Here is a 23,041-nt window from a genome sequence, read left to right as displayed (position 1 = left end):
CACAAACCAAACCAAGCCCTTTTCACTTTAATTTTATCTTTCCTTTTTCTGCCTTCATGACTGGTTCAAAAACTCCTTGGTCAACACGTAATCTCTTAAAAACCAAGCCATAACACCTTCACTAGGGTCCAACTCCAACCACCTCTCCTATATATATATACCCCATTCGCCTCCATATTTCATCATATACTTCACACAAAGTAATCAAAGGAGTTATAGTTTCAGCTCAGGCCACGTAAATACAATCTTTTTCAAAGATGAATAGCAGAAAAGTAAACACCCTTTTGATCATTTTTGTGATCTCAGTAGCCATTTACAGCCAAATTGGAGTCGAGGCAACCAGAGTGTTACCAGAGGATTTTGCAGTGGCAAATCACTTGGAGACATACTCGTCAGTTTACGAGAAGGCCAAGTTCACAATGTCGTGCTGGCTCGGGCGGTTGGCTTCAGGTCCTAGCCCTAGAGGACCTGGTCACTAGAACAATTCTAAGTCTGAAAGTCCAATTAAAAGGATCAATATTCCCATACGTGACTAGAAGAAATTATACTCAGTTTTATTATCAATTTATTGTTTTAATATTTTTTTATTTTTGATTTTCTTCTTTTATAGATAGGTGCAAGATAAATACTGCAGCTTCTGCCGATTGCCACATATAGAATTATATGTGCAAATATTGTAAATTGATAAATAAAAATACTTTGATTTTATAAGTTGGATAATCAATATGAAAGTAAACCTCTCTAATCTTTTACTATATTTATGTTAGAAATATAAGTATACAACTAATTAAATTTTAGAATCTTTACTAAAATGCTCAAGGAAGCAAAGATGTATTCCTCTCTCTCTTTTTTTTTTTTTTTTCGATCTTTGATACTTTATTTCCATTTTTATTATCAATAATTTTGGACTATACAATAAAAAAATAGTTTCTTCCGTCTAAGATATGCATCATTTCTTTTTCAAGATTTTGAATACTAATTTTCTTTTTGATAGAAAGAAAGTAGTAGTTTGAAGATAAGATAAGAGATTACAATCTAAAATTTAAATTTATTATAATTTTAAATTCTAGTTATTGAATGTTGGGACAACCAATACATTCGGACATGTTAGTTAACTAATATTTGACAAAAAGTGAAGGGATAAAATAATGAAAACGCGTTAAACCAAAATATAAATGGGTATATATTTGCATGGGCGTGCATGTATGTACGGAGTCAAAGTTAAAACCAACCAATGACATGAACGTTCATACCTCATATTAGGGATGTATTAGGGATGTAATCGAGTCAAACTAAATTGGTACAATAAGAACTTTGAATTCGAGCTTAATTTGAAATTGGTTGTTCAAAACTTGGCTCGAAGTTGATTGGGTTTTAATTTTCAAAGTCTAATTCAACTCAAGATAAAAATCAAACTATATGAATTTATTTGATTAAATTCATTTAATAAAAATGAAATTGATTTTCATACTCAATTTCAAACTTGATTATATATTTGAATTCAAACTTGAGCTCGAATTAATATATATATAAAGGTGAAATAGTAATTTTTAATTAAATAATAAAATTATATTAAAATTTAAAAACTCAATTAAGCTCGTGAGCTATTTGAATCGAGTATTAAGATATTCGAACTCAACTTACTCGATAAGTTGAGCTGTTCGAGCTCAAGTTTGATTCGACAATGACTAAGCTGAATTCGAATTTTATCCAAGTCTAACCCGAATAACTTACAAATATTAATATATCATTTACACATCTACTCTATATTCATCATCCATGCACCAACCAATTATTTTTTACCTACTCTTACCTTTTTGTGATAAAGGCATGATTTTACCCTAATCTCAACTCTCAAGCCACTTGAGTTAAAACTTAAGATAGGAACCCCCTATCAATATCTGATCATCATGTAATTTGTTCATTTACATTTCTATCTTCGGATTCAATGCTATTTTTAGTGAGTCATGAATTGAGAATCAAATTTATTTTGATAATTTTTGCTACAACTTAAAAATGTTCGAGTTTAATTCGAAGATTCAATTCCCTTGTTATTATTAATTTTTAGCCAAGTTTGAATATGTTGAACTGTTGATATGAAGCTAATTTATTGAGTTATTCATAGTATTCACATATGATACATGCTTTTTATGTGTTATAGAATAAATTTTTATATTAATTACTTTGACCTCAAGTCAATATTTTGAAATAGAAATTTATGTGGGGTAGGTGGATTTTGATCAACAATTAAATAAACTATGAAGACTTTTAAAAAGAATAAATTGCCCGTACTACTAATATATATCATCAACAACTAAGTTCATGTGATGGTGTCATGAGTTAAGACTTAAGAGGCATTGTAATTTAGTTAAAATTATATAAAAATAAAAAACTAAACCAAAGTATCAAATAATAGGAAATTAATATCAAACATGTAACAATAATTGCACAAGAATTAATCTTCTATTTTTAATTTCTTAAAATGAAGTAAAAATTAGGTCCTAATGTTTGTTAAAATATTGCTTAAATTCTAAAATTTATAAAATGTTTTATTATATAAACATAATCTCTAAATATGATCAAGATATATAATTTAATAGGGTTAATGACTTCTATGTCTCGAGTTTAAACTCTTATCATAATTCAAAAGACCAAAAAAATTTATAATTTATAATGTAAATAATTTTATTTACCAAAACATACCAACATCACATTTTTGAATATTTGATTCAATTATACAAGTATGATATTCATTTTTTTCCCAAAAAGAAAAATTATTGTGTACTATGCTTAAGAGTAGACTTTGGCCTATGCATAGATTGTTTAAACTTGGTTTTAGCTAAGTCATTTTTTTTAAAAATTTATTGCTGTTTAAAATTAAATTCATAGTTATATATTAAAACTAATTCTTATAATATGAATATAAACATTTGATTTTGCCAAAGCTAAACTTGAATTAATCCTAGCTAACTTGAGTTTGCCTTAGAGATCTAATTCTATCCCATAAATTAGTTAACACTTGCATGATTACAACCGATATTGTAGTGTGAAAATAAAAAAAATTATAAATATTTAAATTTAAATTTATTAAATATCAGATCTATTATCATTCATCTTGGCAGTCAAATTCAATATTAAAAATATTCTAATAATTAGCACTTGCACGTATATTAATACTTACTTTTGCGGCAGTTTTTCATATTCCTCATGGCAGGCCAACCAAGCAACCAACTTTAGTCAAATTCAATATTTCTAACATTTGGACTTCATTAAACGTAATATTATTTCTCATTGAATCTCAGCCTGACTGTCATAAAATGACAAAAACACCCTTCACCTTTTATGCACCCAAGGAATGAAAGAAAGGGTTATCCCAGTAAATTTGAACATTCAATGGACTATAGCAGCCATTGACAAGTTCAAAATCACGATGTACTGTTTCACCTTTCCCAGCAGCAACAGTTCAGCCCCACGACCTAGTTTTTTTATTTCCTGTTTCAATCTATGACTTAGCTCAAACTCCTTGGTCAACACGACATTCGACAGTCCTAAAAGCCCACCATTTGCCTAACCTTTTTTCCACGTATTTCAGCTGTTCTAACCGGGCTTTGCAAACCTGGTTTTTCTATATATATACCAGATATTTACTTCCAATTTCTCTTCATTCACAACATCAAGAAACCAAAGCTCCTCCTCTTACTAAGATTTTTAGCCTTTTGCCCACGTTTAGATTAACTTTTGGGAAGATGAATAGCACAAAACTGAGTACCCTTTTGATCATTTTTGTGATCTCAGTGGCAGTGCTGAGCCATGTCGGTGTTGAAGCTACCAGAGTTTTGCCTGAGGATTTTGCAAAGGCGAATCACCTGGATGCATACTCTGCGGTCTACCAGAAGGCAAAGTTCACGATGTCATACTGGCTCGAGCGGTTGTCTTCGGGACCTAGTCCTCAAGGACCTGGCCACTAGATCGACCTCATGCCCATTCGCCATGGAAATTAAACAAAGTATATAGTAAAAAAAAACATTTTTGTTGTTACTGTTTTGTTTGTTTTAAAAAAATTGGATTAAAATATCTGTAATTTCTGCTAGGTAGAATTCTAAATGAAAATGAAAAAACAGGATTCTTTGATTTGATTTTAATTATTTCTTGGAAAAGATTCTTTCATTTTGTTAGTGGAAAATCAGCTTCAATTTTGAAAATAAATAATTGCAAAATTCATATTTCCATATATATGCACCAAATGTGTTGCAAATATAGGCTAAAATGGGGCCATTTTATTTTTCTTCTGCCAGATGTGGAAATTGTTGAAACCTTGAAATCATACTAATAACAGACGAAAATAGGAACTGAGAATGGAATTATCAAACTTTATGCAAATTGTAAAATTGAACTTGAGGAAGATGGTTATTGAAATATTCCTAAATTTCTGCACAGTCCATTGATTTAAAATTTCTGTTTCAGTAAATCGTTACATACCATTGCTAGTTTTGAAATTATAACATTTGAAATAAAAGGTTAAAGAGTCAAAAATACTCTTAAATTACAATTAAAAAGTTATTTGAGTCCATAATACTTTATTATAATCAATCAAGCTTTTAATTTTTTATTTCGAATCAATTGAACCCTTAATTAGACAAAATTCAATCATGTGATAAAATTGAATCAATCAATCTCTGAACTACAATAAATTGAACCCTTAGAAGGATCTTAGAGAGATAAGAGAAGAGAAAATAGAGAAGAAAAAGAAAAAGAGTTTATTTTATTTAATTTTCACATTTATTTCATTTAAAGCTAAGCAGGAGTATTATAAGAAATTAAGAAGCAATAAGGATAGGCGAATTATCTAAAGTATAAGACAACAAAAAAGGAAGCAAAAAAGGCCATTTGAGATTCAAAGACTAAGATCTACGAGGAATTATATAAAAAATTAGAGATTAAAAATGGAGATAAAGAGTTGTTTAAAATTGCTAAGATGAAGGCTAAGAAGAATATGAATCATAATGGCAGTGATAAAAGAATTTTAGTGAAGAATGAGGAAATTAAGAAGTAATAGAAAAATTATTTTGATAATCTCTTTAATGGCAATTTTGAGTATGATATAGATAAGTTTAACATAATTTTTAAGAATATAAATCTTGTGTTTAAATGTAATATTAAAAAATATGAAGTTAAAATGGCTTTGAGAAAGATGAAAGCAAAGAAAGCTGTACGACTAGATGGAATTCTGATTGATGTTAGAAATGCTTAGATGAAAAAAGAATAAGATGGCTAATAGATCTTTTCAACAAATTTGACATACTCAAAAGATACTAGAATAATGAAAGAAGAGTACTTTAGTACCTTTATATAATAATAAAAGTGATATACAAATTTGTTTAAGCCATCGAGGAATAAAGTTTATAAATCATACTATGAAACTTTAAGAGAGAATAATTAAATATAGGTTGTAAACTGATATTACTATATTTTTTTTAAATTAATTTGGGTTTATACCATAATTAGGGGTGAGCAAAAGTTGGTTTGAACCGACTAGACCGACCAAAACCGAATGAAATCGGTTGAATCGGTTCGGTTTATTCGGTTTTAATTATAATCGGTTTTTTAAATCGGTTAAATTGGTTAATTCGGTCGATTTTCAGTTTTTAAAATTGATAACCGTACTGACCGAATTAACCGACCTTTTAATAATTAAAAATAAAAAAAATTGAAATAAATATTTTTATTTATTTATTTATTGGTAAAATATTGTTGAAATTATTAAATTCTTTAGTAATTTAGTTTGAATGATACTAGAGTTTGAATTTTATTGAATTGAATTTATGGTTAAATAATTATTCATAATAGGAAGAAAAATGATAAAAAAAATCGGTTATTTAACCGAACCGACCGAACCGAACCGATTTTGGTCGGTTCGGTTATGGTCGGTTATTTAATAATATTCGATCGGTTCGGTTATTTGTTAAATGAAAGTTGGTTAAATCGGTTATTGATTTTTTCAAACCGAATCGACCGAATTGACCATTTACTCACCCCTAACCATAATGCTCCATAAAAAAGGCAATTCACCTATTGAGACCTTTGTTAGGAGGTTTTCAGGTGAGTAAGAAAGATCTACATATAGTATTTATCGACTTAAAAAAAATATACAATAAAATTCTCCAAGAGGTGTTTGGGTGGACCTTAATGTGGAAATGAATTCCTTTAAAGTACATTAATATAATTAAAGATATGTATGAAGTTATAACAAATGTGAGAACGTCTAAAGGCTTGATTGATAGCTTTCCTATTACCTCATGATTGAATCAAGGATCAACACTAAATCCATTTATTTATACATTAGTTATGGATGAACTCAATTGACATATCCAAGATAAGGTGTCATGATGTATGTTATTAGTGGATGATATAGTCTTAGTTGCTAAAATTAGTGATGATCTTAATACAAAATTAGAATTATGGAAGCATATGCTAGAGTCTCGAGACTTTAAATTGAGTAGATGTAAAACTAAATATATGAAATGTAAACTTAGTAGTCATAAGAAAACGAGTATTAATGTGATTAAGTTGGATTGTAAGGTAGTATTACAGAGTAGTTATTTTTTATATTTGGGATCAATTTTTTTAAAGCAATGCTGAGGTAGACAGTGATGTAAATCATGGGATTCAAGCAAAATAGGTGAGGTGGCAAAGTGCGCCAGATGTGTTGTATGATTGTAACATGCTTTTCAAGTTAAAGGCAAAATTGTATAAAATAATTGTAAGGTCTACATTACTATATAAGATTGATTGTTAAGCCGTTAAAAAACAATATGAGAAGAAAATGAGTGTAGCAAAGATAAGGATACTCAGATGAATGTGTGTTGAGACTATAAGAGAAAATATAAAAAGTGAATAGATTCGAGAAAAATTAAAGATAGTTTAAATTGAGAAAAATATGAGAGAGGACTGTTTAAGATAGTTTGAATATATAAAACATTAACCTATATCTGTATTCGTTAGGAAAAATGAGTTTCTGGATTTAGGAAAGATTAATGCTTGTAGAGACAGACCACAAAAGACATGGATGTGAGTCCTCTCTTGTTCAACACATCCATTGCAGCCCGAATTGTATACATGTTCCCCTGCCTAAATCAACGTCCATTTTAACTTATTTAAATTCTTATTTTTATTGTAATCAATTAATCCTTCCAATATCTATTTGCATTCAATTAAGCTCTTATTTGGATGAAAATGTTAACACCATTAAGATGATCAACCATCTTATTATTGTTGTTATATTTTAATTGCGCCATGTGTAAAACTTCAATCGATTTTGTTAATGTTACATGTAATTTTGTCTTTATTGATGAATTGAAAATTTATCTCTCAACATTTAACTCAATTAATTTGTTAGGATTTGCCTTGAATCTCAGAATCCCACATCGAAAGTTAAGTGAGTTTGAGTTTGTCTTATATCCCATATTGAGAGTTTAGTAAAGGTATAAGGGGTTTCATATTTATAAATATGATGTTTTGTTTTTGGTTTAGTAATCCTAGAGAGTTAGTCACTAAGAGAATAGTTAAGTGAGTAAGCTATTAAAATGGTGTAATTGGGTTTTGGGTTAAGTTTTGAGTAAGGAGTTTTAGGAGACTTTTCTCATTCTAAAAGTCTCACAGTTGTAAAGATTTATTTGATAGTGGATTAGGTTTGGAGTAGGTCATTTTGAGTTAGGTCGAACCAAATATATTTGTGTTCTTATTCTTGATTTGAGCTTGCTGTTTTGTGTATGATTGCTACGTGTGGGTGATATTTTTCCCAACAAGTGGTATCACAGCGAGGTTCGAGGTTTAAGGATCGTAAGCCCAAGATATCGCGAAGTAGTGTTTCAAGATGTCTGAAGAAGGTATGTCTGGTATGCCTATGCCTTTGAGATTTCGTTATTTGATGAAAAGAGTAATTTTATGTTATGGTAAAGTACGGTTCAAGATCTGTTAGTACAATAAAGATTGGATCAGGCATTAGAGAATAGTAAGCCTGAGAGAATGTCTAACGCTAATTGGAATAGGATTCATAAGAAAGTTGTTAGTACTATTAGATTAGCGCTATCTCCAGAGGTAAAATACAGTGTGTTGACTAAGAGTACTCCGAAAAATTTATGGGATAAGCTTGAAGGTATTTATGCTTCGAAGTCATTGACTAATAGATTATGTTTGAAGATGGATCTGTATTCTCTGAAGATGGAAGAAGGTATAAGTCTTCATAATCACTTGAATGAGTTTAATAGATTGATTTCTCAATTGCTAGCAATTTCTGTTGATGAGTTAAAAGATGAAGAGAAGGCTTTAATTTTGCTATCATCTTTGCCCAAGTCTTATAGGCTTTTAGTTTAGACTATGTTGGTGGGCAGGTCTACTTTGAAGTTGGATGATGTGATTACCCTGTTACGTGAGAATGAAAGGTTTATGAAAGCTCAGAACTCTTCACCTAAGGGGAGTATACTAGCTGTAAAGGGTTTTGATCAAGGGAAGACTCAAAAGAAGATTGATGGATCAAAAGAAAGATCCAAGTCAAGAGACACAGATTATAGTGATATAGAATATTATTATTATGGTGAAAATAGACATATCCAAGTGCGCTGAAGGAAGCTGAGAAAGGGTATGGTTGCTTTTAAAAGGACGAATGATGAGAAAAAATCAAGTGAAAAAAAGAGTGATACTGCTGCTGTCGTGTCTGATGATGATAATGTTGTTTTGACAACTTGTGTAGATGAGACTCAGACTTTGAAAAGTGATAAAAGGTTGGGTTTTAGATTCAGCTGCTACAGTTCATGTTTGCAATGATAGGAGTTGTTTTGTAGAGTCAGATGAGAATGAAAAGTATGGGGATATTGTGGTTGCTAACAAAGAAAAGGTGCAGATTCAAGGCATTGGGAGTGTTCGCCTTAGATCTCACAATGGTGTTATTAGGACACTTCATCATGTAAGGTATGTACAAAGTTGTCACTACAATTTAATTGTTTTGGGTGAGTTAGCTTCTCGGAGGTACACATTATGGTAGTAATGATTGGTTGAAAGTATACAAGAATGGTAGTGTGATTCTACAAGGGAATAGAGTCAAAAATCACTTGTACATGCTTGATGAAGGCTCAATTGCTGGGATCCCTATGATGAAAGAAAAGAAGAAAGCTAAACGTGTTAGCTTTGCAGATACTGTTGAAGTGTTTGGAGATTCAAGTCAATGGAGGATTTGTTGGGATTTGCCTTGAATATCAAAATCCCACATCGAAAGTTAAGTGAGTTTGAGTTTGTCTTGTATCCCACATCGAGAGTTTAGTAAATGTATAAGGGGTTTCATATTTATAAATATGATGTTTTGTTTTTGGTTTAGTAATCCCAGAGAGTTAGGCACCAAGAGAATAGCTAAGTGAGTAGGTTATTAAAAGGGTGTAATTGGATTTTGGGTTAAGTTTTGAGTAAGGAGTTTTAGGAGATTTTTTTCATTCTAAAAGTCTTACAGTTGTAAAGATTTATTTGATAGTGAATTAGGTTTGGAGTAGGCCATTTTGAGTTGGGCCGAATCAAATATATTTGTGTGTTCTTATTCTTGATTTGAACTTGTTGTTTTGTGTATGATTGCTGCGTGTGGGTGTTGTTTTTCCCAACATAATTTATATAATTTTAGAGGTGACATTCAAAGAGTGAAATTTCAATACCTATATCCCTTTTCTTTGGGGTTATGACTTTTTTTTAATTAAAAACCAATCTAATCTATCAATTCCAACGTTGAAAATCAGTACGCATTGCTGGCTCAAGTAATGTTGTGGATATGTTCATGCGGGCTGGTGCCCAGCTGTGTAGGTGTGGAGGGACACGTCAATGGTGGCTTTGGCACCATATTTAGAAAATATGGTTTAAAAAAATGATTGACATTAATGGAAAATTTCTTGACAGAAAATCCGTGGGAAGATCATTTTTGGGCCATTAGAGGAGTTGGGGGAGCGAGCTTTGGAGTTAATGAGTTAATTTCTCATGAAATATAGGCTGGTTCGTGTTCCTCCAACTTACTGTTTTCGAAATTGGAAAGACATTGGCCGTTGGAAAACGAGCGACCAAGGCAAACTTCTTCATAAATGGCAGATACACCATTGCAGATCAAGACCTTTTCGTCCATGCAGTTAGCAATGGTAATTACTTGTGCAAATTCGAATACAAACAAAAGTGTTCAACTGTCCTTCGAGCACCTTTTTAATTTCTTTGGACTGTTGAAAGACACCTCTTTTTGATGCAAGATAGTTTCCACGAGCCAGCTAGGTGAGTTCGAGACAACTGCAGGGAAATGAGTCGGATCCAATCTGCCTTTGGTTTTGTTAAATTTTCGATTACAGATCATCCTTCGATATTTTGGTTAATAGAACACTACAATTTATGCAGTTCTTCAAAGCTAAATTAGACAATTTCAAGAAACCAATCCAGAAACAGGGTTAGAAGGACTAGACTAAAATGTTTGTTCAAGAAGAGATCACTTCAACATTGATCTTTACACCAGTTTAGAAACTCCTGTGCCTCATAGAAGCAGGTATCTATAATATTATTAATTATAGATTTGACAATTCATGTATTTGTGTAATGTAAAATATTGATCATAACGTATTTTACACGAAAAATATATTTCACAATTTGTAACAAGACAAATAACACAATATATATATTTTTGCTTTTATTAATACCATATATAAGTTTTAATAAATTTTAATTTATGTCACATTTATATTTTTTTATCATATTACAATTTTGTAATTTAAATTACTAGATTTAATTAATCGGGAAGCTGCAGAGGAAATAGAGAGGCATACAGGGTGAGGATTAAAAGGCCGTACAAGTATATGGAAATTTATGCTCTCAAATCTCCAAGGGCTCCCTATTTCAACCAGAGGGATGACATTAAATTCACAAGATACAATCTAGGCACAAGCATCTGGTTTGGGCTTCAGTTTGAGAAAAATTTCAAGAGAATTTTTCATGTAAAGACTTCAATTGATATATCTGAAATTTAATTTGGGCCTTCAACATCGATCGATATGTCTAATTTAGTTGTCAGCATCCACAACTTGGCCTTTTAGAAGATCTAGACCATGTGCCAAAAATGAGGTCATCTACATGACTATTTTATGAAACTGCAATCAGTATGTTAAAAGGATTGCCCAAGTTATCTGAGTCAGAGTTTTCCATATATAATAGACGATCCAATATGATTACATATAGTATTTTATTTCAACCGTACCCCAAGTAACCAAAACAAGAAAAACATAACTGAAATTGAAATTCATAGGAAAAAGAAGGGTGCAAATGACAAAAAATGAATTCTAGCAGGTTAGATTTGGCCCAGGATCAACACCAAGCTGGTTACAATAATCGGTATAGTACTCAATCCGTCTCTGAACTGTGGCAGGGTTTCCACCATCGCACTCAAGAGCCCCGTTAATGGCACGAATAGTTGCCCCGAAGCCTTGGCCTATGACAGGTTGAACGGAGTTCACCCAGTACCACAAGGCGGTCTTGAAGGAGATAACGGGGTCTGTGGCGACGGTTTCAGGTGAGTTTAGTCCATCGAAGCCGATGCTCTCCCCGGCTGGTCCATAGTTATAATTCCAGGATAGTTGGATTGGTCCACGGCCATAGTAACCTTTATCAGGGTTGCATGGATACTGGGTATTGGTCTCATCACAGTAGTCCCTTGTTGCACCGTTTATCTCTTCAATGTAGCAAAAATCTGCATAGATAAAAAGATTTTGTTTTTTAATCACTATTAATTTCTAATAATTTTTAGGTTTTTGTATATATATCCATGGCTGTCAGGTATGTATCGGACATGTATACTTTAAAAAATAGAGCGGATATAGTCTCCAAATTTAAGTTTATGAGAGGAAGAAAGGGATTCTTACGTCCAGTCTCATGCGTGACATGTCCAAAGAAAGCTGCAATCTCACGCTTGGAATCATCAATTGATCCAATCCTGCCAAACTGGGGATAAGAATTGAGAGCTTCAAGAAATACTGCTCTTGAGTAAAAGTTCTTCCCTTCACAACTATCTTCTGCCACATCCAAAATGCCATTAAAGAATTCAGGTGTAACAATATCAGCCACTGAAACATTGTTTAAAGTTGGTGGTGGATTACAAGGCCCCTGTTGGCAACCCGTGCCACAGTAATCATCGCCAGTACCACAATACCCCCATCGGCTACAACACAGCCCTTCTGCACAACCACAGTTTTGAGCCCTTACAGGCACTGCTCCAGCAATAATTCCAGCCAGAACAATGGCTAGTAAACCATTTTTCATATTGGGAAATAGCATTTTTGAACAAAAATTTGGAGTCAGGTTGAAGGTAAGTTGTGTTTGATGGAAAAAATTGTTAAGGGTGAGAATTATATATAGCAGCGGGAGTGAGAAGACAGGGAGGCAAATTGCTATAGTGGCCTTTGGAAGTCAAAATTGAGATGCAGTAGTGTTTCCAGAAGGGGCAAGTAGTCAGACTTTGACTTGGTGATGAATATTGTTAAGAGCTCCCTTGAATGATTCAAACCATATCCTTAAACAAACCCAACATGCTATAATACCTACTCATATAATAATTAAAAATAGCCAACCCATATATTAGTTAAAAATGTTATTAATAAATTGTAAATTCGAATTTTAACATTTATAATTTTTTTTATATCTATAAAAAAATCTAAGAGAATTTAAAGAAATTAATAATTGACGCAATATGTTTTGCAATTTAATTGAATTTAAAAGAAAAAACTTCAAATTTAATATAATGTATGTAATAAAGTATATATGCTAATGTAATTTTGAGGATTATTATTTATTTTTTGTTTTATGAATTTGTTTAATTTTTATGGAATTGTGAATTTGAAATAATTGTAAATATTTATAAATTTAAAATTCGGCTTCTTACACCATTTTTATAATATGTGCAATTCATATAGCAAATTAAATTAAAACCCACTCTCTCAAATTTATTTTTTTAATTAGAAATGTTTTTAAATTTTGTTTTTCATCGATTAATTGATTGAAGTACATAATTTTATTTTTATTTTATTTTATAAACTTAGAATAGTGGATCAAAAAGCCATACCCACCTCATTTTTAGGAAAAGTCATTCCATTTAGTCGACTTTACAAAGAAGAGAAGATCGATGACTGTGGCTTATTTTTCTGGTCAAAATCATTTGCATTGCCTTTGAAGCCAGCTCTAAAGTGATCAATTCTAACCTCTGCCTTTAAAAAAGTCATAAAAGTTTACCAATGTCAAAGTCAACCAACCAAAATTAATTTGTCAAATATATATATTGTAAAAAAAATTCAAAACTTAACTCATATAATTCATATAATCATTTTTAATATGTGACACAAAAAATTTTTGTATTTATATAATTATACATGTATATATGTGTACCAATTCAACAATTAATATATATTTACACCCAAAAAGAAATAGACGAACACTTAAATGAAAAATTTTTTTTATTACGATTAAGACATGCATGCATTTCATAAAACAGAAAAAGTAACTTATGATGTGAAATAGAAGGATAGTTAATGTATGTAAAATATATATATATATATATATATATATAAATATATGATCTACAACTAGGGATGGCATGGGTACTTATGAACTGGAAATTTGCCAAATCCTAACATGCATGATTAATTTGCATGCTACGATTAAGAAGTAGAACCTATCTTAATTAAAGGCAATTAGTAATGCCTAATTAATTTGCCAAACCCTAGTAGCTGTTAATAGGCATTCTTAATAGGTTTAAGGTAAAATCAAGTTAGTTCTTTTAACGTTTAATTATATTAGGATTTGGCCGAGTTCATTTTCATTGTTGCCATCCCTTCTTGAAGATGTATTAAGGGAAAAGTATGCTCTCTCTCTCTCTCTCTCTCTCTCTCTATATATATATATATATATATGAACTAATTTGTGTGTGTTTTTGTTGTAAGTAAATATCAATTTATAGGGAAAAACACCCTTTATGATTTTGGCCAAAAGACTAAAAAGACCCTTATATTTTTTCAAAATTTCTAGATGAGCTCCTGTCATTTTATCATACCCAATTAAACTTTTGTCTAATTAAACTTTTAAAATATTTTTTCTCATTAATTAAACTCTTAAAGTACTATTTTTTAGTTAATTCAACCCCTTTTGTCTAATGGATTTCAGTGGGTTTTAGGTACAATAAGGTCTTAATTTAAACAAAAAATAATATTTTAAGGGCTCAATTAGATATGATAAAAAGATAAGAGTTTATTTGAGAAATTTGAGATATAAGGGCTTATTTTAGTATTTTAACTATAACATTTCATTTTTTGTAAATGACAACTTTAGATTTTGTTTCCTACCCTAATGAAGTTAGACATTAAAATTTTCAATAAATTTACAAAAGACACATTCATATGTAATATATATATATTTTTATAAACAAGACTTAATGGCATAATCGATATGAAGATGGATAATAAAACTTGAAGTACTATTTGGTACATAAAAATTTGAGTCATGTTATTTGCCTCATCAATTTTGTTTTAAATATTTGTATTCTCTTATATGACATGTAGTATTTGGATAAACTCAGTTTAAATTTATTAATTAATAAGTCATCTAATTTATAAATGACATATTACAGCAAAATAATATTTTTCTTTGTGTTACATTATAAGAATTAGTAATCTATCATTATATCTATCTCAAGATTTGAGCTTGGCTTGGAGTATCTTGTTTGGAATATAGGTATTAATTTTGAATAGTAAATTACATGAACTTTGATTAAAAAAGAAATTTTTTTTTAAATAAGAAAAGAAAATGTTAAAATAACAAAAAACCTCTTAATCGCTATCACTTTACTTAATTAAATTTATATATTTTTATCACTTTCAAATAAGTTTTTAATCTATAATTTGCACTGAATAAACTTTTAATCTTTAATTTATTTTCATTCAAGTCATTAATTTTTTATTTAAATCTAAAATAAATTTTTAACATAAATCAATTTTTCATTTGAAATAAGAATATATTTAAATACAAATCAGAGAATAAAGACTTATTTGAATATGATAAAAGTATATGAATTTATTTTTTAAAAAAATAAAATAATTTGAGGAATATATTTTAGCCATAAAAACACATCATGTAGAAATTGATAATTAAAGGCAAAGTAGTTTATTGATGTTTAATTATGATATTTATTTCATTTCACGGAACATTTTTTTCTGGGGGAGTATTTAAAGTAACGAAAACAAGAAATTAAAAAGTAAAATTCTAGCAGGTGAGAGAGGGCCCGGAATCAACGCCAAGCTGATTACAATATTGAATATAGTAGTTAATCCGATCCTGAACGCTATCAGGGCTTCCACCATTGCATTCAATAGCCCCATTAATGGCACGAATGGTTGCCCCAAAGCCTTGACCTATGACAGGTTGAACAAAGTTAACCCAATGCCACAATGCTGTCTTGAACGAGATAACAGGGTCTGTGGCGACAGTTTCAGGCGAGTTTAAGCCGTCGAAACCAATGCTCTCCCCAGCTGGTCCATAGTTGAAATTCCAGGATAGTTGGATTGGTCCACGGCCATAGTAATCTTTGTCAGGGTTGCATGGATACTGGGTATTGGTCTCATTACAGTAATCGCTGGTTGCACCATTTATCTCATTTATGTAGCAAAAATCTGTACAAACAAAAGCAGGAAAATCAGGAAAGTGAAATGACTGAAGTTAATGTTTATATGCAAACTTGCTCATAATCTTGAATTTTTTCCTGTAAAGTAATGAAAATTTTTTTTTAATAATGCGGTCAGTAGACCTAATTCTTTTATTGGATGGACGATTTTAAATGTGTACTTTTTTACATTTGATTGGTGCATTCACGATTTTAACTATTCACATAATATTATTTATGGAATACTTATCTCTTTACCAATTAGATTAACTCTTATGTAGTGGCAGATTCAGATGGCGAAGTAATGAAAAAGAAGAAAATTTAAAGGAAAATTTTCTCGTGCACATGTTCAAAATTCTCTTGAACATTTTTTTCATCTTAAAGTTGATAAATCTGTCAATAGTTTCTTATTTAATCAGTTTCGAAAAAAAATCCATAACTGTTCTTAGAGGAATTAATGTAAAAATTATCAGAACCCGGCACTCTGTTTACGTTTGTGAGAGGAAGAGAGAGATCTTACGTCCAGTCTCATGGGTGACATGAGCAAAGAAAGCTGCAACCTCACGCCTAGTATCATCAGCTGTACCAAACTGAGGGAAAGAATTGAAAGCCTCAAGAAATGCAGCCCTTGAGTAAAAGTTCTTCCCTTCACAACTTGCTTCTGCCTGATCCAAAATCCCATTAAAGAACTCAGGTGTTACTATATCAGCCACTGATTGAGCCTTTACCGATACCGAGCCGGCAAGAAATATTCCTGCCACAACGATGGCTATCAGACCCTTCCTCATATAACTGGGAAATAACATTTTCACACAACCAATGTTAATTGCACTATGTTTGATGTAGAAATATGGTTGAGAGTGGGAGTTATTTATAGTTGAGCAAAGAGTATGAAAAACATATAGGGAGGATTTTGAAAGAGTCAATACTAACGTTTAGGAATTCTAGAAAGCGTAAACACAAGGGAACAAAAAAATTAATTAGGCTTTTGACTTATGCTTTTGGTCCTAATCATATAATGTTCTTGATAATTCAACCTTGCAAACACTATTTCTTAATCATAAAATATATTTATTTCCCTATTCTCTATTTGAAGTGACCACAATTAAAAGCCTGTTTTACATTCTAATAATTGGATTCTTAAATATATATATATATATATATATATATTACAGATGCTGAAATTTAAAATTCAAATTTGTTTGATGTCGATGATTGCATAAATCAATTGAGATAAGCAAGTTTTACTAAAATTATATTTTTGAAATATTTACATATATCTCGATTGTGTTTACATTAATTTTTTAATTATTTATTACTTATTTTTCTTATATATTTACGAAAATAATAATTAATTAAAATATTATGTTACTTAGTTAATTATTTATGTTACAAAAATATTTTTTTCAGTTATTTTTACTTTTTATTATGTTTAGAATTGGCAAACTCTTTTTTATTATGCTAAGACACTTTTTACATATTTTACGTTAAATGATATGAATTTTATATTTTCTCTCTGATGTTTAAGTTACCTTTTTTTATTATTATTTATTAGATATTTTTCTTATATATTTACATGATTAAAATTTTACGCTATCAACTTAATTATTATGTTACAATAATATTTTCATACAATTGTTCTTATATTACAGTAAGTTTCGAATTGTTATACCTATTTTTTAGTGTGTTATGACACTTTTTATCCATTTTATGTCAAATGATATGAATTTTACACTTTGTCCCACTTGTTTATCTTACTTATTTGTTTTTTAAATTTTAGCTATTTTTTATATATTTACAAAAATATTAATTAATTAAATTTTGTTATAATATATAGATCTGTGGATTTATCACTATATATCAATTTAAAGAGTCGTCAACAATATTTTTTGTTTATGTGTGATTGACCATCTAATTGAATTTATCCTATTTTAAAGAGGAATCATAAACTTAACTTAAGTATCTTTAAATGATAGATTCTAGTCTACAAAACTAAATTTAGATTCAGGAGTGTGGTTATGTATGAAGAAGATTATAGCACCCTCACATCACATATCCAAATTATGGTTCCAATTTGATTTTTAGTTAACCAAGTCTTAAAACATCTTTATAGTTTACTAAATAGTTTAATTATTAGAACTTGATCTTAAAATTATTTTAATAGTTTGGTAGCAATTTAAGATAATTTCCTCAATTTAGGAGTATTCTTGGATACTAATATCTCACTCTGAAGAAGTTTAATCATTGAATTCATTTAATTTTTGTAAAAACTTTTATTTATGATAACAAGATTTATAATCTTGGTATCAAAAGTTCTTATTTAAATTCTCCAATATGTTAGTAAAATTAAGAAAAGATTTTTTCACCTAAGAATTTACATGGAAATTGTTATTTGCAACGCTATTAATAATTATATCTTTAGAAATTTAAAATCTAATTTCTATAAAAAACCATTTATATTCAAAAAATATCTTTTGATATGTTGGTAAGATTTTCTGTCAAAGATTATCCTCCAATATGTTGGTAGGATTTTACACAAACTATTTTTTTCACAAAAATTAGGTTATGAAATTCTTCAATAGTTTAGTAAAATTCATAAAAAAATTTAAATTCATGAAAAATTCTCTAATAGTTTGATAAGCCTCATAAATTTATTTTTGAAAACACCTTTAAAAAAAAACTATATTCATAAAAGTATCATGCAAAAATAAACTATTTTTTCTTTTTCTTTTTTCTCACCAAATTAATTTAATCAACAATTTAAAATAATAAGCAGAAAATTAAAAAATTAAAGAAATAATAAAAAGATTAAATAATAAAATAATAAAATAATGAAATCAAAATAAAAATAAAAAATGAAAGGCAAAAGAAAAGAGAAAACCTGTGTTCGGGTTGGGTTGGTGCATGAATCTTCATGCAGGTCATCGAGTCACACGTGGGTCAAAGGCTCTTCAAAATGACATCGTTTTAGCTCAATATAAAAAGCAAAAAAACTTTGACTTTCCTTATAAACACCAAACTCTTTCTCTTTCTAACCCTAAAATGCTCTGATCTATCTTTAAAAACCTCTACTAAAAACTTCAGCTTTCTCTAAAAACAGGTTAATCCCCAAATTTCGACATCAAAAAATTCAAAAGGTGTCAAAAAATTCAAGCCAACCAAAAAACCCTACAAACCTAGAAAACGACCACTGCAAATTCCTTTAACCACCTTGATACCTATCAAAAAATTCAAATTTCAACTGAAAAATTCATACAAAACCAAGGAATTACCCAAAATTCAAATCCAACCTAAAAAGCCCAAAATTTAACCAAAAATTCTTAGAGCTCTAAAAAATTTTCACTATCCAAAATTCAAACAAAAAACCTAAAAATTAGAAAAAAAATCCCCAACTGTTGAAATTAAACAGAGTTCCCATTCAAACCAAATCAAAATACTAGAAAACTAAAATCCTCAAATAAATCCAAAAATTTCACAAAAAACCAACCTAGAATATATATATATATATATATATATATATAAAACCAATCGAAACTTTTACTTGCTTTGAATTGCTTGATATTGGTTTCTATGTATGCTTGTTGTTTGTTCCCCCTTGATAGGAGATTTGAATCTTTTATATAGGGACTCATGCTTTTTTCATTTTGGGAAAAAAATCAATTCCACCAAATCCATGATTTGATTTGATTTTTGCAAATTAATTTTTTATGATTTTATTTCTTTTGCAATCTTCCCTTTTTCAATGACTTAAGAATCAAGAATTAAATTCTGAATATTGAATCTAGGATTTTCCCGCAAAATTCTCATTTCCTTTTTCATTTGGTTTTCTAATTTTTTTTTTTTTTACTTTTTGACTCTTTGACTAAAAATAAAACCTAAAGTTAAAAACCAAAATCAAAATTAAAACTAAAATCAAATTAAAACCAAAATTAAAACTAAAACCAAAATTAAAATTAAAATTAAAATTTTTGGGCATTTAATTCTTGGGCTCTAAATTCATTTTTCATATTAAGACCCAATTTGTGATCAAAGCCCATTTTTTATTTTGAAAATTTTTTTGAATAAAATATAGTATTTACAGCTGCCCATTTTTACACATTTTCTGTAAAACAAGAATTGTAAAAAGATCAAAAGACATCCATTTTATTCGGGTCTAGAAAAACTAAAATTTTTAACTTGAAATCTAAAGATTCTCAATTTGAAAATTCATGGGTTAGTCATTAAATTCAAAGGCTCACAAAGCTTTAAAGATTCACAAAGTTTCATAACAAGAATTGAAAGATTCCAAGATTCAAAATTCATAATGATTCCAAAATTCGCAAAGATTCAAGATTCACAAAAACTTCAAAATTTGTAAAGATTTAAAAATTCGTAAAGATTTTATGTTCATAAAGATTTCAAGTTTCGCAGAGGTTTTAAAATTGCAAAGATTTTGAGATTCATAAATGTTTCAAGAATCGCAGAGATTCCAAATTCGTAAGAATTTCACTTTTGCAAGAATTTAAAGATTCGCAAAACTTTTAGATTCACAAGAATTTTAGATTCACAAGAATTTTAGGTTTACAAGAATTCAAAGATTTGCAAGACTTTCAGATTCGCAAGAATTTCAGGTTCACAAGAATTCAAAGATTTGCAAAACTTTCAAATTTACAAAAAATTCAGGTTCACAAGAATTTAAAGATTTGTAAGACTTCAAAAATTCAAAAGACTTTTAGATTCATAAGAATTTCAGTTTCGTAATAATGTCAAAGATTCGCAAGACTTCAAAATTTTGCAAGACCTTCAAATTTGTAAGAATTTTAGGTTTGTAAGAATTCAAAGATTAGCAAGACTTGAAAGATTTACAAGTCTTTCAGATTCACAAGAAATTCAATTTTGCAATAATTTTAAAAATTCACAAGACTTTAAAGATTTAAGACTTTTAGATTCGTTAGAATTCAAATATTTGTAAGAATTTCAGCTTTGTAAGAATTCAAAATTTTGTAAGAATTTTAGGTTCGCAAGAATTTCAACTTCGTCATTGTAAAGATTTGCAATTGTACTTTTTTAGAAATCTCTATTGAAAATTTCTAAATCACATACAAGATTCAAAAATTGGCATTCAAAAAACTTTTGTTAGTGATTCACATTTAAAATTTTATATTTGAAAATTTCATAGATTCACATCAAAGATTTCAAGGTCTTATATCCATAATTCAAAGATTCTCATTTGAAAATTTTAGAGATTTACACCCGAAATATCAAAGATTCACATTTAAAAACTTTAAAGATTCACATCCAAAATTTCAAATGTTCTCGTTCAAAAAATTTTAGGGTATTTTTTGAGGGTTTCGCAATCAAATTTTCAAAAATTCTCATTTGAAAAACTTTAGTGATTATACGCAAATGTCTTATAAAATCATGACTATTTTTTGAAAAAAAAACTTCTTTAAACAAAGGCTTTATAACTTTAAAAGTTTGGAATGTTTTTCTTGTCCAAAAAAAAATCTCATCATGAAAGATCTTTTTCATTCAAAGATTCAAAAGTCAAAGATTTTATCCCACCAAAGTCAAAATCTTAAAATGTGATAAATGTCATGATAATAATGCAAATGGCTTCTAAATGATGCAAAAGCAACAATCAAGATTTCACTAAATGATGCAAATACATGTCCTAAACAATAATGCAAATGCCATACCATAATTCAAATATTCACTACATGATGCAAATACAATTATCAAAACAAGGATTCAAATATTCACCAAATTATGTATAAGTACTTGTTCAAACAACAATGCTAATACAATATATGTAATGCAAATGTCACTAAAGTAATGCCATGAAATTTCAATTGTGGTAGTAAGGTTCTTAAGACTTCATCATCTTATATATATTCTTTTTTAGCTTTTTAGTACTAGTAATCTCAAATTCACGTTGCAAATTCCATCAACTGATCACTTTCATCATCTGGTCATAACTTACAAGTTATATAGACTAATCTATTATCATATTCATCACTAGGTCACTTTATTTGTCCTTTTCTAATCATCTTCTCAGGCTTCTTCACCCATGTCATCTTGGATTTCTTTCAAATGAATGAAAGAATCTTTTATAGATATTATCATTCATCATTATTCTAATTCATAACAAATATGATTCAATCATACATTTTCTCAATTCATTTAGGGGATACGCACTTAGTAAAAAATAAGAAAAATAGGGCATTCATTATCAAAAGGAAGTTTGATCACGCATAAATCAAATATGAACACAAGCAAAATATTGTGACTATTTAAATGGGATATCAATATCCAGAATAATGATTGTTCACATAATTTTAAACTTTAACTCACAATTCTCTATCAAAAATACATTCCATTGACATTCTTGATCTTTGAACTAAACTTTATCTATATCTTTGAGATCCTCCAAAGAAGTTGTTTTCCCTAGTTTTTATTTTTATTTAAATTGTCCTTTTGGGTTTTCAATTTAAATCTTTTTTTCTTCATTTTTTTTCTTACTTTTTTTTTTTTTTTGCTTATATGTCTTTTTCTCATCTTTTCTTTTCATTTCTCTCTTTTTTTGATTCATCGATAACATTTTGATCAAAATCCTAAACAATCTAATTGTAAACTTGCCTTAGTTCAATTCATGATTTTCTAATTTGAGCATTCACATTTGATTAAAATGAATATTTTAAGATACGTAATATAGGCTAGGGTGAAGGGTTATGAAAGAAATGGATTAAACTAGCCTAAAATGAATTTGAAAGGTAATCAAACCAAGAATTTTTTTTATGTAGAGCACCTTGATATTTTGTCACATCAATTTCTTCTTTTTTTTTATTTCATTCTTTTTTTTTTTTGTTTGCTTTTGCACTTTTCATCATTTTTTAAAAAATATCTGAGTACAAAAAGGCTTTACTTCTGAAATCATTAAGGATCTTCACTTTCCTTTTTGTGAACAAGCTTTTCAAACTTTGTCCCTAATATGTGGGTGATATTTGGTTATGATTTTTTGAAAACTTTTTTTAATAGGCTTAAATGAGATAGTAAAGGATGGTTTTACTTTTATGTAAAAGGTAAAAAAAAGATGCATTTCTCATCTCAAACATGAATACTCTCAATGAAAAATATTTATTAACCAAAAATAAATATCATGTATTGTATCAATTTATTCTTTTAATCAGTAAAATTCTTTACCAGATTTGTCTTATTTTATTTAATAATCATAATAGATTAACAATCTCAACTTTCAATCATATCAATATGAATGATGCTTTCAAAATTGAATCTTGAATTATTATCATAATTTTCTAAATATTTATTATTTGAAATCTGAGAATGGATATAAAA

At 29.1% G+C, this 23,041-nt stretch overlaps 2 protein-coding genes across 2 annotated transcripts; both read right to left on the bottom strand.

The window, feature by feature from the left end:
• Nucleotides 1–11,170: 11,170 nt before the first annotated feature.
• Nucleotides 11,171–12,406, bottom strand: LOC111307708 (endochitinase EP3-like). Its single transcript, XM_022905820.2, has 2 exons — nt 11,925–12,406; nt 11,171–11,752 (listed from the first exon to the last, which is right to left on the bottom strand). The coding sequence occupies exons 1-2, from the start codon at nt 12,334–12,336 to the stop codon at nt 11,346–11,348; spliced, it is 819 nt and encodes a 272-aa protein (XP_022761555.1). The 5' UTR covers nt 12,337–12,406; the 3' UTR covers nt 11,171–11,345.
• A 2,865-nt stretch (nt 12,407–15,271) lies between these two features.
• LOC111307709 (endochitinase EP3-like) lies at nt 15,272–16,512 on the bottom strand. Its single transcript, XM_022905821.1, has 2 exons — nt 16,227–16,512; nt 15,272–15,716 (listed from the first exon to the last, which is right to left on the bottom strand). The coding sequence occupies exons 1-2, from the start codon at nt 16,510–16,512 to the stop codon at nt 15,310–15,312; spliced, it is 693 nt and encodes a 230-aa protein (XP_022761556.1). The 3' UTR covers nt 15,272–15,309.
• Between the last annotated feature and the right edge of the window lie 6,529 nt (nt 16,513–23,041).

This window comes from Durio zibethinus, chromosome 22 (genome assembly GCF_047325235.1).
Source record: "Durio zibethinus cultivar Kanyao isolate XHJ-2024 chromosome 22, ASM4732523v1, whole genome shotgun sequence".
NCBI lineage: Eukaryota > Viridiplantae > Streptophyta > Magnoliopsida > Malvales > Malvaceae > Durio > Durio zibethinus.
This window is presented reverse-complemented; position numbering and strand designations above follow the sequence as displayed.

Excerpts from the sequence above, each read along its gene's own strand:
- LOC111307708 (XM_022905820.2), bottom strand. The coding sequence starts at position 12,336 with ATGCTATTTCCCAATATGAAAAATGGTTTACTAGCCATTGTTCTGGCT. Across the intron at positions 11,753-11,924 it reads TGTCACGCATGAGACTGGAC|ATTTTTGCTACATTGAAGAG; the intron begins GTAAGAATCCCT and ends TTATCTATGCAG.
- LOC111307709 (XM_022905821.1), bottom strand. The coding sequence starts at position 16,512 with ATGTTATTTCCCAGTTATATGAGGAAGGGTCTGATAGCCATCGTTGTG. Across the intron at positions 15,717-16,226 it reads TGTCACCCATGAGACTGGAC|ATTTTTGCTACATAAATGAG; the intron begins GTAAGATCTCTC and ends TTGTTTGTACAG.